This window comes from Pipistrellus kuhlii, unplaced genomic scaffold (genome assembly GCF_014108245.1).
Source record: "Pipistrellus kuhlii isolate mPipKuh1 unplaced genomic scaffold, mPipKuh1.p scaffold_m20_p_9, whole genome shotgun sequence".
Taxonomy (NCBI): domain Eukaryota; kingdom Metazoa; phylum Chordata; class Mammalia; order Chiroptera; family Vespertilionidae; genus Pipistrellus; species Pipistrellus kuhlii.
The window spans coordinates 13,037,148-13,051,251 of NW_023425595.1; the positions used below are offsets into that span (position 1 = coordinate 13,037,148).

Consider the following 14,104-nt stretch of genomic DNA (forward strand, 5'->3'; position numbering starts at 1 on the left):
AGTGAGATAGTCTAAATATGAAATGGAAAGTAAACAAGACATATTAATTTTTTCAAAACAGATGCAGAATAACACAGTATGTATAGTTCTTTATTCTTTATGGTTATAGACAGTTTCTGGAAGGGAACACAAGAAACTGCCTGAGTGGTTACCTCTGAGAACGAGAATTGGAAAACCTTACCTTTTCTTTGTGTGGCTGGAAAAGAATTACTCTGAATGTACATAGTTTTAATAATGATCAACAAATGAACTTAAAAATTCCAGATATAGTAGACATGTAAAGTTCTTACTACTTTGTCTTTTTATGGAGGTTCATTTGGTTTACAAGTAGACATTAGAGAAACCTAATAGTATGGTGACACTGACACTGATAGCTTTAAAACCCGTGTCTTAGAAAACACTTATTAGTGGTTTTAGTCTTTAAAGGTTTTTCTGGGGGGAGAGAGGGTAGTGTGATGGTGTTTATATTATATAACTTTATAAAGTTATAGGTTAATAGAGTAAATATTAAAACTCTACTTAAAATGAGTTAATTTGAAATTAAAAATTAAAATTGTATTTAAGGCCTCTCTAGCCAGTTACTTTATAAAATAAACAAATATGGGAAAATGTTCTGTGGTAGTTAAAATTTTTTAGTAGTGTTTGTGCTGGATTATGCTACATTTCATATTTTTCAATGCTGTAGTTTATATTACTTTTTCAGTACATTAAAACTTATGTGGTGAAACTGAATAATGGCAATGTTTTTATATCCTTTTATAGTCATTTCTTTTTCATAACCTCCCCCTCTTTCCTGTTAACTAAACTATAAGCACCTTTCTGTTAATTTATGAAAATTATTGTTGAGATAGCACATTATCACTGATCTGTATGGCACTTGCAGCATGTTAGAAGCAAAGGTCCAAGCAACATAAAACACATCAAAATTCATTAATGTGGTATTGATTATTTTTTGGATAATTAATTTTATTGCAGACTCTTGAAAGAGATAATGAGCTGCAAAGGGAGAAGTTAAAAGAAAATGAAGAAAAGTTCCTTAATCTTCAAAATGAGCATGAGAAAGCACAAAGAACTGGGGAAAAGCAGGTAGGTTTATTAAATACTTAAATATTTTGAATGGTTGCAGACAATTAAATTAACTGTTAAATGCTAAGGTAATATTGCAAAAATAATGTAGGAATAGTCAGACACATTTTCTTTTTATATTTATATTTCTAAAAAGAGAACGCTTTTTAAAAAGCTAAATTTGATCAAATTTCCTGTATTGTTTTTATGCATGAAAAACCAAACTGTGTATGTGTGTAATTTGAATGACTTCCCATATATAACACAAAAATTAATTTACCTTTTCATAAAACCATTAATAGTATTATAGCAAATTATTAAAATAAAGAATCATATAGGTATTATTATCGACTGATCTATTTAGCTTTCCTCAGCAGTTTTGTTGAGATGTATTAAAGCCATGTTTAGAACATGTATATAGTAGTTGAGCTCTATAGTGTTAACATCTATCTATATAATAGAGGAATATACAAATTAGCTGGGACACAGTAACAGCACAACTGAACAGCCGGGGACCTGAGGCTGCATGGCGCCTGGCAGGGGTGAGGGATCTCAGGCCATGCCTCCTGCCCCAAGGTGCTTGAGAGTGTACCTCAGGCCATGCCCCCCACCCCATGGGGCTTGACCTTGGACCTCGGGCCGCACCACCCCCTCCCCCAGCGCCAGGCTAGGGGCCCTCAGGTCACACCCTGTACCCAGTGGGGCTTGACAAGGAACCTTAGGCCACACCCCCATCTCAGCACCTGGGCCAGGGGACCTTAGGCTGCACCCCTGCCCTGGGGGCTTGATGGGGTGGGGCCAGCAGGGTCTGGGTCTTATCTAATGGGGGTAGGGCCAGCTGGTCTGGGTCTCCTGCATTTTCCAGTCTCAGGCAGGTGGTAGGCGGGTATTTGACTCTAGGTCCTGCAGCTCACCCAAAATATTTCCTCTAATTCCTTTTAATGTGTACGAATTTCATGCACTGGGCTACTAGTTTTATCTTAAGACTTAATGGCTATTTTCTTAAATCACATTTGCTACTAAATGTTAATTTTAGTGAAGTAGATAATAAAAGTGTAAATGATGTAAAGTGTAATATAAAGATTCACTTTAAAAATTGGGGAACCCCAAAATTGATTTTTCTATTTTAATATCTATTTCATTGCCTTTCAATTTTTTACAAGAATAACATAATAGAAAGTTACTATTTATGAGTTTATGAAATCTGTATTTTGGGAAAATAAGATTGTATTTTAAACTATTGTGCTAATTACTCTGTTACTCTAATACTACACTAATATATTTTTACTAATATACTTTATATCTAAATATCAACTTGATAAAACTCACTGAAGATGATTTTAATATAAATTGTTATATAAGTAACTTTATTTTTCAGTTTCTCACATATAGTGGGTTCCCCTTTCAATTTAATGCTGGGTTCTTTTGCTGTGCAGCTTTTTATTTTGATGTAGTCCCATCTGTTTATTTTTTCCTTAGTTCCTTTGCCCTGGATGTTTTGGTAAACATACTGCTATTAGAGATGTCTGAAGATTTTGCTACCTATGGTTTCTTCCAGGATTTTTATGATTTCATGACTTATTTTATCCATTTTGTGTTTATTCTTGTATATAGTAGTATACAAGTAAGTTGGTGGTCTAGTTTCACTTTTTTGCATGTCATCTGCCTAATTTTCCCAATACCATTTATTATTGAAGAGACAGGCTTTACTCTATTGTATGCTTTTGCCACCTTTGTCAAATATTAATTGAGCATAATGGCTTGTGTTGGTTTCTGGGATCTCTGTTCTGTTCCATCGAGTTATATGCCTGTTCTTGTGCTACTATCAAGCTGTTCTGATTACAGTGGCTTTGTAGCATAACTTGATGTCTGGTATTGTGATTCCTCCAACTTTGTTTTTTCTGAAGAGTGCTGCAACTATTCAAGGTATTTTTGGTTCCATATAAACTCTTGAAGTATTTGTTCAAGATATGTGAAATATGTTAATAGGGCTTGCATTGAATCTGTAGATGGCATTAGGTAGTAGGGACATTTTAATGATGATAATTCTACAAATTCATGAACATAGTACAATATATTCTTCCACTTGTTATATCTTCCTCTCTTTTGTCAATGTCCTTTACTTTTTCAAGTATAAGTCTTTTACTTCATTGGTTAAGTTTATTCCTAAGTATCTTAATTTTATTTATGGCAAAGGGTAAAAGAGATTGTTTTTGTTTCTTTCTGAGAGTTCATTACTGCTGTATATAAAAAAAAAAAAAAAGCCATTTTTTGAGTGATTTTGAATCCTGCCACATTAATGAATTCATTTATTAGTGTTTTTTTTTGGTAGAGCCTTTAGGATCTTCTATGTACAATATAATGTTGTCTGTGAATGAGTTTTATTTCCCCCGTTTCCAATTTAGATGCCTTTTATTTCTTCTTCTTGTCTGCTGTCAGTGGGAGCCTGCATCACCGCCTATAAGGGTTCTCTCCAGCTAGTCTTCAGAATTTTTTGTATTTTAGTTGTAATTCCACTTTTATCAGCACAATTTAAATGTTTTATACTTTCTTTTTAAATTTTATTTTGTTGAAAGTATTCAGATGTCCCCCATTTTCCCCTCTCCACTCATCTCCCAGTCCCCCCCCCATTGTTTTATAACTTTTAATCTGTTTTTACATTAAAAAAAAACCTTTTCCTTTTTACACTAGAATCTTCCAGAAGTAAATACTGAAAACAGTGAAATATCAATGGGAAAATTACAAAACAGCATACAGAAATATAATTCTAGGCAAGAAATAAGGGAAGAAAATACAATGAGTTTTTGTTTAGAAACTGAATTTAGAGAAAAGGAGAGGGATAAAGAAGGACCACTTACAGAAGAAATCACTATAGAAGGTAACCTAAGATTATATTGATATTTTCTAATTTGTATATTAAGCTTTTTAGGGGGACTCAATTATAGCTTTTGCTTTGAGGACCCTGTAACGTAGTTGGAGAAATACATTATTTATATATATATATATATATATATATATATATCTCTTAACAAAACAGGGCCCTTTGTGCTATTCTTTACAATCAATATTTTTTTGGGAAAAGTACATTTCTGCCTTTTCATCACTTGCTTTTTGCATTCTGGTTTATGCCTTCACTGTTTTGCTGAGAATAACCTATGGGCTTCCAGTAACCTTCTGATGATCTGACCTAGAGCACGTTACATCAAATGACCTTTCTAAAACTGTTCAAATAATTTACTAATTCATCAGCTTGAAAAAGAGTTGTTTAAAGACAGTAACATGCAAGGTTTGTCCTTGACTAATTAATTCTTTGAAAGTGTTCAAAACTAGGCTGAACAACCACTTGGTGGAGATGTTGTAGAGAGAATGGTCAAACTAAAAAAGCCCTACAAGCCCTCAACTTTATATTCTAGATTATTGTGATTATACCTAATTTTTGAAATCTATGGTTAGACTCCAACTGAATAAAAATTAATGTCTTAAGTAGACATTTTATATACTTGGCCAAAAGTATTCCAAAATCAAAATATATTTACAAGGTAGTAAATTAAAAAAGTGATGCTGGTATTGAAGAAGCCAGCTAGCAATTTCTAGATCTAATTAGCAATAGAAAGAGTATAAAGTGTTAGGATAAATTGATTTTATCTAATCAGCTATGTGTTTATATGGATTTGATTAGAGAAATAAAAATCATTTTTATAATACTCTCAATATCTCCTGTTTTAAACCAAAAGTACTTTTATTGTAGTGAATAAAAATTTATTGTGTTCTCATCATGACAGATATACAGCATATTGAAAATATCCCCAAGAATGAAATTGATCCTAGTATACCTCAAGACGAGAAGCAAAGTGAAATCTCTATAAGCAAAACCCTCTGCATAGAAAAAGAATTAATCAGTCAAGGACAAACCTTGAATGTTACCGACTTTAGAAAAGCAGCTACTACAGAAATAAAAGACAAGGTAGGCTTGGAAAGAGACAATGAATCTACAGAATTTAAATCACCAAATAATTATTTTTTAGAGGCAGGTATATCAATAGAGACAGAGAGCACACACTTAGAAAAAACTGAAGGATTCGATGTTCACCATGCAGATTTACATCTGGAGGTTGAAAGTAACAGAATATCATTTAACAGTGTCTTAAATGAGATGGCTCACAGTACAAATCATAAAAAAGATGTTTCTGAACAACAGTTTAGATTGCTTCCAGAGACGCAAGAAAATGCCACAAAGAAGAAAATTACAAACAGTGACCACACCAAAACAGATTTGGATTCATCTCTGGATATAAAAAAGAATCCTGTTCAGTGTCAAAAATACAATTTACATGACTCAAGTAATGTTATATTAGATGATAAACCATATAAAATAGAACAAATACAACTGGTAAATAAAAAAAGTGAGTGCAGCACACCGCCATCTAAACAAACTTCAGATGTTCAGCAAATCTGTAAGGACACTTCAGAGAAACCTGGACTAACTATTCCCTATGACGTTGCACTTGAACGCCCCATTTCATCTGCAGTTTTCAGTGATAATTTGAAAGCATTTCTTAAGAATTCAGATAAAAATGTTAATATGATGCCTATATTGGTGAAACCAAACTCAAGCCCTGGGAAAAGAGCTGTATGTAAAAATCTGAATGACAGACGAAGTCCATTTATGAACTGTTTGGGAGATTTCGAAAACAGCATGAACACTTCTCATCTTCAAGTTAACAATGAGAATATACATATTTCACAAGCCAAAGATATGAAAACTGCTGTTCACATGAAAACTTCCACAGAAATGCAGTTTTCCAATAAAGAGAGTCACATTGATGAGAATCAGTTAACTGAAGCTTCAAAAAATGGCCTTTCCCTGTTTGTGGATGTTAATGAAAGACAGCATACATTGTTAAATAATACTGAAAAAACAGAGTCGTTAAATGACATCGTTTTAGGAAAAATTTACAGTGAAGGACAGCTGGAAGAATCATGTTCATTTCACATCAAGCCATCTGGAGATTTAGTAAACAGAAGTGGAAAGTCAGCCTTTGATCTTTCAACTTCGGATAAAAAAGCTGAGAAAACGCCAGTATATGTGAATTTTTTAGACCCCAGTTCTTGGTTAAAAGTAAATCAAAATGAAAGTCAAACAGTGAGCACTTCAACTCCTGGCATTCCCTTGTTGCTGAACAAGAGACCAATAGGCCCCTCAGAAAACGAAAAGATTGTTTCTATGACACTTTGTAAAAATGTGTGTGTGGATGATGTCAGGAAGGATATTGGGCCAGGTAAGAAAACAAGCTTTATGTTTACTTTTAAAATTTGTTATTTCTGTTTAGTATTATTGGTAAAAATTCTCCAGATTATGTTCAACATGAAAAAATGTTAGTATTTATTTTTTTTCTAAACCTAAAATACTCCCTACATAGTAAAAAGGCTTTATTTAGATGAAAGTGGATTTTTCACCTAAATCTGAACCAGTTTTGTCAACATATACTGAGACACAATTGCATTTTGGAAATTAAAAAAAAGAATCAAGGAACTGAAAATAATAAAAACCACAGGTCCAGGCGACTAATTTTAAATTAGGAACTGCTACTTCATCTGAGGTCTTTACTTTCTAGAGCAAATGCTGAAAAGTTGATAAGGCTTCTTCCAGTGTCATGTTTATTCCTGACACACACACACACACACACACACACACACACACAAACACACCAGAAAAATCACTACCTCTCCCCCTCAGAACCACCTTTTGTCACTTTCTTCCCCCAGTTTTCTCCCTCTTTATTTTTCTATTTTATCTGTCCCTTCACCAGCACCACAAATCCAGCTTTTGACAATCTCAAGGTATAGTATGATTACATTTCATATCATTGTTATTTGTCATTGAAACACCTTAAATTGAACCCCTTAATATTATGTACCTATATTACTAATTCACTAAAATGCTAAATATTTCGGACTATTGTATTAAAACTACCACATGAAATAACAATGTCCAAATTTTGCTTTAAAAATACACAATAGAAAAATAGGGGGAAAGGTAAATGGATAAAAGTCATATGAAGTAATATTAATGGATATTGAAGCTGAATAATGGGTACTTGAGATTCATACTCTAAAATTGGGAGTACTTGAATTTTTTCATATTAACGTGTAGATGCTGTATAAACATAACTTGGAGATAATGAGAAATAGTTTAAGAAGTATGATCATGAGGGAAATGTTTACTTTGCCATTTGCAGTCTCTTAATCAAAGTTGTTTACATTGTTAAATATTTAGATTTTAAGGGACTTTGCCTATTTAGGAATATGCAGTTAGACACATTAAAAGAAATGTAGGTAAGGACAGCTTTGCGTGGCCCTGACTTTAACAGGCTTCTTTTAAAAGGAAAGAGAAAACTTGAGAGAAAAACTGGGAACTAAAAGCAAAATACTTATTGCTTACTAGCATGAATGGAGATGCAGGGGAAAAAACAAAATAGAAACACCAAAGCACTGAAAAACCTCATTTCACAAATTTTTTTTTCCCTAATAAAATGTATTAAGTTCAGATTCCATTAATCTTATCATTCAAGTGCTATGGTTAATCAAGTGTTATTAGTCAAGGATCAGGACTAATGTTGACTATTTTATCAAGTTCTTTTCTTCTAAATTAAATTTCAGTGATATAAATAGTAAGAATGGAAAGGGAGATGTCTGAAATTCTATAAAAATTCAACTTGCAAAGTCCTCAAACTCATAAAAGTTTAAATATTTTTTAAACTTCGAAGTAGGCATGTTTCTCTACATTACTTTTATGTTTATTAAATACTGGACAGCCCTTTGTTGGGTATCTTACTTATGGCCAATTTCTTTTAATCTGAATTGTTAAGATGTTCACTATATAAATGTTTACATGTACAGGCAATGTAGTAACTGGGGAATAAGGATAACATTTTGTTTTATAAGATGTTTATACCATTTCACTCGTTTTAATGTGAAATCAGGTTTTAGAAAGTAGCAATAATAAAACTTAGTTTTCTGAAATGAAATGTTTAATGTAAGAGCAAAGTCTATGAAAGCTATAAAAGATCAAAGTGAAAAAGAAAATAGAAATTGTTACTTTATAAATACAAAAGCACAGAATCAGAGTAAAACAAGTTCAGCCACTAATGAGTGCCTGGAGAATAAAATTCAGTTGTTGCCATTTCCTTTTTGTCAAGCAGATACTACCAGCATTAACAGAGTTGCTGACACTTTGAATAACTCCACTATCCATCCAGATCCCAAGGGAGAGCCCGGTGAAGAGAGGAATGCAACTGCAAAGACTTTTTATGATTCTTCTTTTCCCACAGAACATGTAAGTCAATTAAAAATATTGCCAAGCAGACCTTAGTGAGCTAATTCTATAGATATGTGTAGAACTGTATGCATCTGGATGCTTTAAGACCTAACTGATCCCAAAATAATATCAAGAGGGCAGCATGGCACCATTTTTCACAATTAAGGTTGATGGAAAACAGCAGGAAAAAGTCACAGTGTATAAATCAAATAGATATAATCCAGCCTGCTTGAGGAAGGAGAGTGTGAGGTATTGTATTATGGTACTTCTATATTTTAGTCACCTAAACTTAGGAATATTGGCACTGGCACATTTATTTAAACTTAAAATACAACTGTTTACAGTTTGAGCATTTAAAATTTTATTCTAATTAAACATGCTTAAATAATCAGTGAATAAATTCAGCTAGGGCTTACTGTTACTTACATTTGGGAAACTGCTGTGAAGGAAGAAGTTTATTTTAAATTATTTCAGTTAGAACACGGAATATGAAAGGATCAAATGTCCAATATATATCAAGTATGAATGTAAATATTCAACAAAAGATTTGTAGAGATTATATGGCTCCAGAGTCTATTTGTCATACGAAAAGCAACTAATTACAAGAGACAGTTTTTTTGGTAAAATTTATAAGTTGCTTATCTTGGTGTACAAAACTTTAGTACAAAAAAGGCTATGTTTTTCAAAGTCTAAAAAAAACAATTATAGGTATAACTGCTAAAAGATAATCTATAAATGTTAGGAAAGGTTACTTATTTAAATAATTGCATAGTGAGCTTTTAAAGCTACTATATTGTTTTAAGTTTTACAGATGCACAATAAAAAACTTTCTCTTCAAAACATCGAAGGTGAAAATTACAGTATTAATGCCTTAACATATAACAGGTTTTCATAATAAATTTCCTTTCCCTTTTTAAGTATGAGAGACCCCCACTGAGGTAGTATAAACTTTTATTCTGGGAGGGTTAAAACTAAAATCAGGATTCATCTTCTCACCATCCTGATAGCAGAAATAATTTCGGCTTGATGTATACAAGTGTGTATCTTTAAAATATGATCAATCTGTCATTGGGAAATGACAGGTAAGTTGGTGAAATTAAAGCAAAAAGTAAAAGCTAGATACCAATTTCTAATTAGGTTGAATACTTAACATCTTACCCAATAATTGACCGTACCTCCACCAAGCCCACAGCCAATCAGAGTGAGTATGCAAATTAACCCAACAAAGATGGCTTGGGAAGGGGCCGAGCCTACAATCAGAGGGAAGGGGGGGAAAAAATCAATGGAAACATATCCTCAGGTGAGGATAAAAAGAAAAAGAAATGTCATATCCTATGAAAGACACATCTTGAAAATGCCTAAAGAAAGCTGTCATTTTTTCATGGTGAAGGGACTAGAATCTGTGTTGATGAAAATACCTTTGCCACTGTGGTGACTGGCAGTGGTGATGGAGCTGGCGCCTTCCTCTGATCAGCCTGGTCGCCTGCTGCAGAAGGAGGCCAGACTGTGGCTTAGGTCCGCTCCCATTAGGGAGCAGGCCTAAGCCATCAGTAGGACATCCCCTGAGGGCTCTCAGTATGTGAGAGGGGGCAGGCTGGCCTGAGGGACCTCTCCCCCCAGTGCACGAAATTCGTGCCCCTAGTTTATTATAATTGTCCTCTTTTCAAAGGTATGATGTCTCCCTTTCAAGCCCATTTTTCTAATTAACCCAGTAGTTCTATTCTTTGTCTAATCCTAATGCTTTTCTTGCAATTAATGTTTTTAAGAATTTATAGAATTAAAACTTTTTCAAAAAAATATTCCCACAACAGTGCTGTAAGGCACATCTATTTTACAAATGAGGAAGTAGTGACACAAATGTGAAATAATTCCAAAGCACTGAGACACTACCTGTCAAGATCTAATGTGGGACACATTTAAAAGCAGACCTATTCTTTTGCCTAGACCAGTGGTCAGCAAACTGCAGCTCGTTGGCCCCTTGAGTTTTTAGCAAAGGCCAGCTTAAGAGTACCCTAATTAAGTTAAAAACAATGTACCTAACTATATAGTTTAAGTTTAAAAAATTTGGCTCTCAAAAATTTCAATAATTGTACTGTTGCTATTTGGCTGTTGACTAATGAATTTGCAGACCACTGGCCTAGACTACTGAAAATGCTATTATCCTTGCATTAAACCAGACAAATCTAGTCTCTTTATAAAGCCTGTTTACTTGCTCCTTAATATTTTACACTTTTCTAAATAGGGCTGTCAGGTGACAACTGGTGGGCCAAATGCAGCCCCCACCCCTTCATTTAAGTACAATTTTATTAGAGCACAGCCACACCCATTAACTATTGTTTTTGGCTGCTTCTGTGTAGCAAGGCCAATTAAGCAGTTGTGAGGGAGGTCACTATCCCACAAAGCCAAAAATATTTTTTTCTGGCTCTTTATAGAAAAAGTTTGCTTATCGTTGTTCTAAAATAAATGAAGACTAATTTTATGAATTCTTATAGCCAGAAAGGAATAAGTTATTCATATTCTTCATATTCTTATGCCCTCTAGCCACACCAACCCTGTAAAATTTTCGGTATATATTATGAGCTAATCCCCTTTTTGGTACTTGGAGAGGTTAGGTTAGTAGCCTGTGGCAATCTTGGTCATACCTAGGAATGATGGGAAATAGGGGCCAGTGTAAACAATTCATTTTATACAGTGAATTAGGTTTAGTGAAGTTAAATTTTAAAATACAACCAGATCTTTGAGTCAGACAGAAAGAGGAAGTATTTTTAAAAGGAGATAGGAAAGAACAATGATATGTGGCTACTTCTAAAACTAGAATTATTGCTATAGGCTGAAAAACCCTAGTTAAGCTAAGACAAATTTTGTTAAAATCTTGATTCTCTCTACAGGCATTCCCTGCCTCTGCCCCTCCCACCAAGTAGCTAGTTTTAGGGGAAGAAATTAAAGCAGATATGTGTAAATGTCTCTCTCCTTCCCATCATCAAGATAAAAAGTCAAAGAATCAGAATTTTGGGAAATGGGCTGATTTGCACTTTGTCAAATGTACCAAAATGCATTCAGTATTTTGATGGCAAAACAGGACCATTAAATCAAAAGCCATCAATCAACTCCTGAGTACCCACCCTGACTGGGAATCGAACCCCGTGACCTTTTGGTGTATAGGACATCGCTCCATGTCATACCAGCCAGGCTATCAGTTACTTTTTACAATAGCATTTTATATCTAAAAGGAGCTGATGAGAAAACTAAGGCTCACAAAAGTTTAACTTGCTTATTGTCCTGGCAATCTTTGCAAATACTTTTTCATCTCTGTTATTTTATAAGAACATCATATGAATACAGTATCATCATAAGGATCAGAGGCTAGGACTTTGAGAGGACAGGTGGCTGAATTCCTCAGGACCAAGAGCAGTTCATAGGAAAGTGAGATTAAATGTGAACAGTTAAGAGCCTATAAAAAATTACTATGTAATCTTACATTGCCTCAATTCAGGACTCCTAGGGGGGATGTCCAACTGCTGGTTTAGGCCCCTTCCCAGGTAGTCAGACATCCCTCTTGCAATCCCAACAGCTCTCCCTGCCAGCCTCATCACCCTAACTGCTCTCACCTGCCAGCCTGATCACTCCTAACCACCTCTGCTTTAGCCCTGCCACCATGGCTTTGGCCAGAAAGTCATCCAGATGATGTCTGGTTTAGTTAGCATATTACCCTCTTATTAGTACAGATCAGTGGTCGGCAAACTGGACTTCGTGAGTCACACGCGGCTCTTTGGCCCCTTGAGTTTTTATTGTAGCAAAAGCCTGCTTAGGAGTACCCTAATTAAGTTAATAACAATGTACCTACCTATATAGGTTAAGTTTAAAAATTTGGCTCTCAAAAGAAATTTCAATCATTGGACTGCTGATATCTGCCTGTTGACTAATGAGTTTGCTTACCACTGGTATAGATTATGGAACATGGAATAAAATGGAGCCATGTTCCTAAAAGACTTTAATAAAGGGAAATGGTAAAAATGTTTTTAATACAGTTTGGAAAATGTGTGATTCAAAATTTTAAATAGTGTACTGTTTAATGGTGGTTGAAATCTTGGATAATTTTAATGTAGTTCTTACCCTATTTCTAAATTATTATAACATTCCCTTTAACAGTTTTATCTAGTAATCCAAGACCTTCAAAGGTTTGTTTTATTTTCAAGAAATTAACTCAAATTTATTTGATAGGGGTAAGTTCAAACAAATAATTAAGAGATAAATTATAACTCGTGCATTAAAGGGAATATTTTGCAGCCCCTGACAATAGTTTAGGAGAAATTTTAATGACCTTAGACAGTGGTCGGCAAACTCATTAGTCAACAGAGCCAAATATCAACAGTACAATGATTGAAATTCCTTTTGAGAGACAAATTTTTTAAAGTTAAACTTCTTCTAACGCCACTTCTTCAAAATAAACTCGCCCAGGCCGGGGTGTTTTGTGGAAGAGACACACTCAACGGGCTAAAGAGCTGCATATGGCTAGCGAGTCGCAGTTTGCCGACCACAGACCTAGGAAAGCAGCTCAATGGAAAAAGCAAAGATATAAAATTCTAGAAAATTATTGATCTATTATACTAAAAATAGAAGAAAAAAAGTCTAGAGCAAATAGTACCAAAATGTTGTTAAATCTCTGAATAGTGGTTTGCTACTGATTTTTAGTTACTTTATACTTTTATCTATTTTCCAAATTTCCAGTATTTTATTATCAGGGGGAAAAATAGAAATGAACAACATTTTTAGCACAATATTGTGACCCAATGTAGTGCTTTGGAAAACGTGCCAACTTCCAAAAACTGCGTTGTTCTTTCCTGTGTCTCCAAAAATAGTGCTCTGAAACATGAGAGGAAACATGAAAAGGCAGTTTTTAAATGGCAGTTTACTTCTGTTAGCATTTTTCAATTTACCCTTGTTTTGATAGAAAATACAAAACATAGACATGTTTGGGAAAGGAAAGGAGTAGAAGACAAAACAGATTTTTATCTGTCTGTTTTAAGTATCTTTTCTTTCAATGTAAGCTCAAGACCTTTTAGAAAATGTTTGTGGTATTCCTGGACTATATTAACAGATCTTGAAAAGCTAGTACATAAGCCTACATAAATTCTTATTTTATAATTCTTGGTGCCAAAAGGTAATAGTTGGAAAAAGGCCAAGAAAATGGTGGCTTTATCACATGCTCATAATTGCAAAAGTTTAAGGATATTCTTTAAACTTATTTGTTGATGAGTTTTTAGAAAATGAGTAATAACTTAAGCAGTAAAACAAGTTTGGTCTTTCCTAGGTGAAAACAGAGTCTCTGAAATCAAATCTACAAAGCCATTTTCAGGCTCTCAAGATTAAAGATACTGCTGATTTAACTGTGTCTTCTTTTGGTGAAGGTGGCCGGCAGAACCTGGTAACAAATCAAATAAAAGAAAGTGAAAAGTTCCTAAGCTTAGAAAATGACAACCAATCTAAAAAAAGAAAAGCAGAAGAGATGTTGACAAAAACAGATTAATACTTTCAGTGGTGAATTAAGAGTACTGATGTGGTTTCCATTAGAGCAAAATATGACTGTTACATCTAAAGCTTTACAGATGTACTTTTTCAATTTTTTTCTGATGTAATGAAGTTGTATTACTGCTTATGTTTTTGCCCATAAAATGCTTCAGTTAAGATAGCTGAGATTGCAAAGTTTGCTGTTAGCATCTA

The 14,104-nt window shown here is 34.0% G+C and overlaps 1 protein-coding gene and 1 long non-coding RNA gene across 5 annotated transcripts in view; one reads left to right on the forward strand and one right to left on the reverse strand.

Moving 5' to 3' along the window:
- The window catches only part of CCDC73 (coiled-coil domain containing 73), a 48,605-nt gene extending 34,524 nt beyond the window's left edge, over window positions 1–14,081 (forward strand). For 3 of the 4 annotated variants that reach the window (XM_036426369.1, XM_045578034.1, XM_045578035.1), the window contains 4 exons: window positions 976–1,086; window positions 3,757–3,943; window positions 4,848–6,344; window positions 8,268–8,437. In XM_036426369.1, the coding sequence (XP_036282262.1) occupies window positions 976–1,086; window positions 3,757–3,943; window positions 4,848–6,344; window positions 8,268–8,437 (1,965 nt within the window). Of the gene's footprint in view, window positions 1–975; window positions 1,087–3,756; window positions 3,944–4,847; window positions 6,345–8,267; window positions 8,438–13,694 lie in introns of those variants that run through there. The other variant, XM_036426372.2, reaches the window with a different exon arrangement.
- Window positions 9,923–12,169, reverse strand: LOC123651919. The gene is made up of 3 exons (XR_006740917.1): window positions 11,992–12,169; window positions 10,517–11,960; window positions 9,923–10,316 (listed from the first exon to the last, which is right to left on the reverse strand). It is a non-coding gene; the product is annotated as an uncharacterized LOC123651919 (long non-coding RNA).
- Window positions 14,082–14,104: the final 23 nt, after the last annotated feature.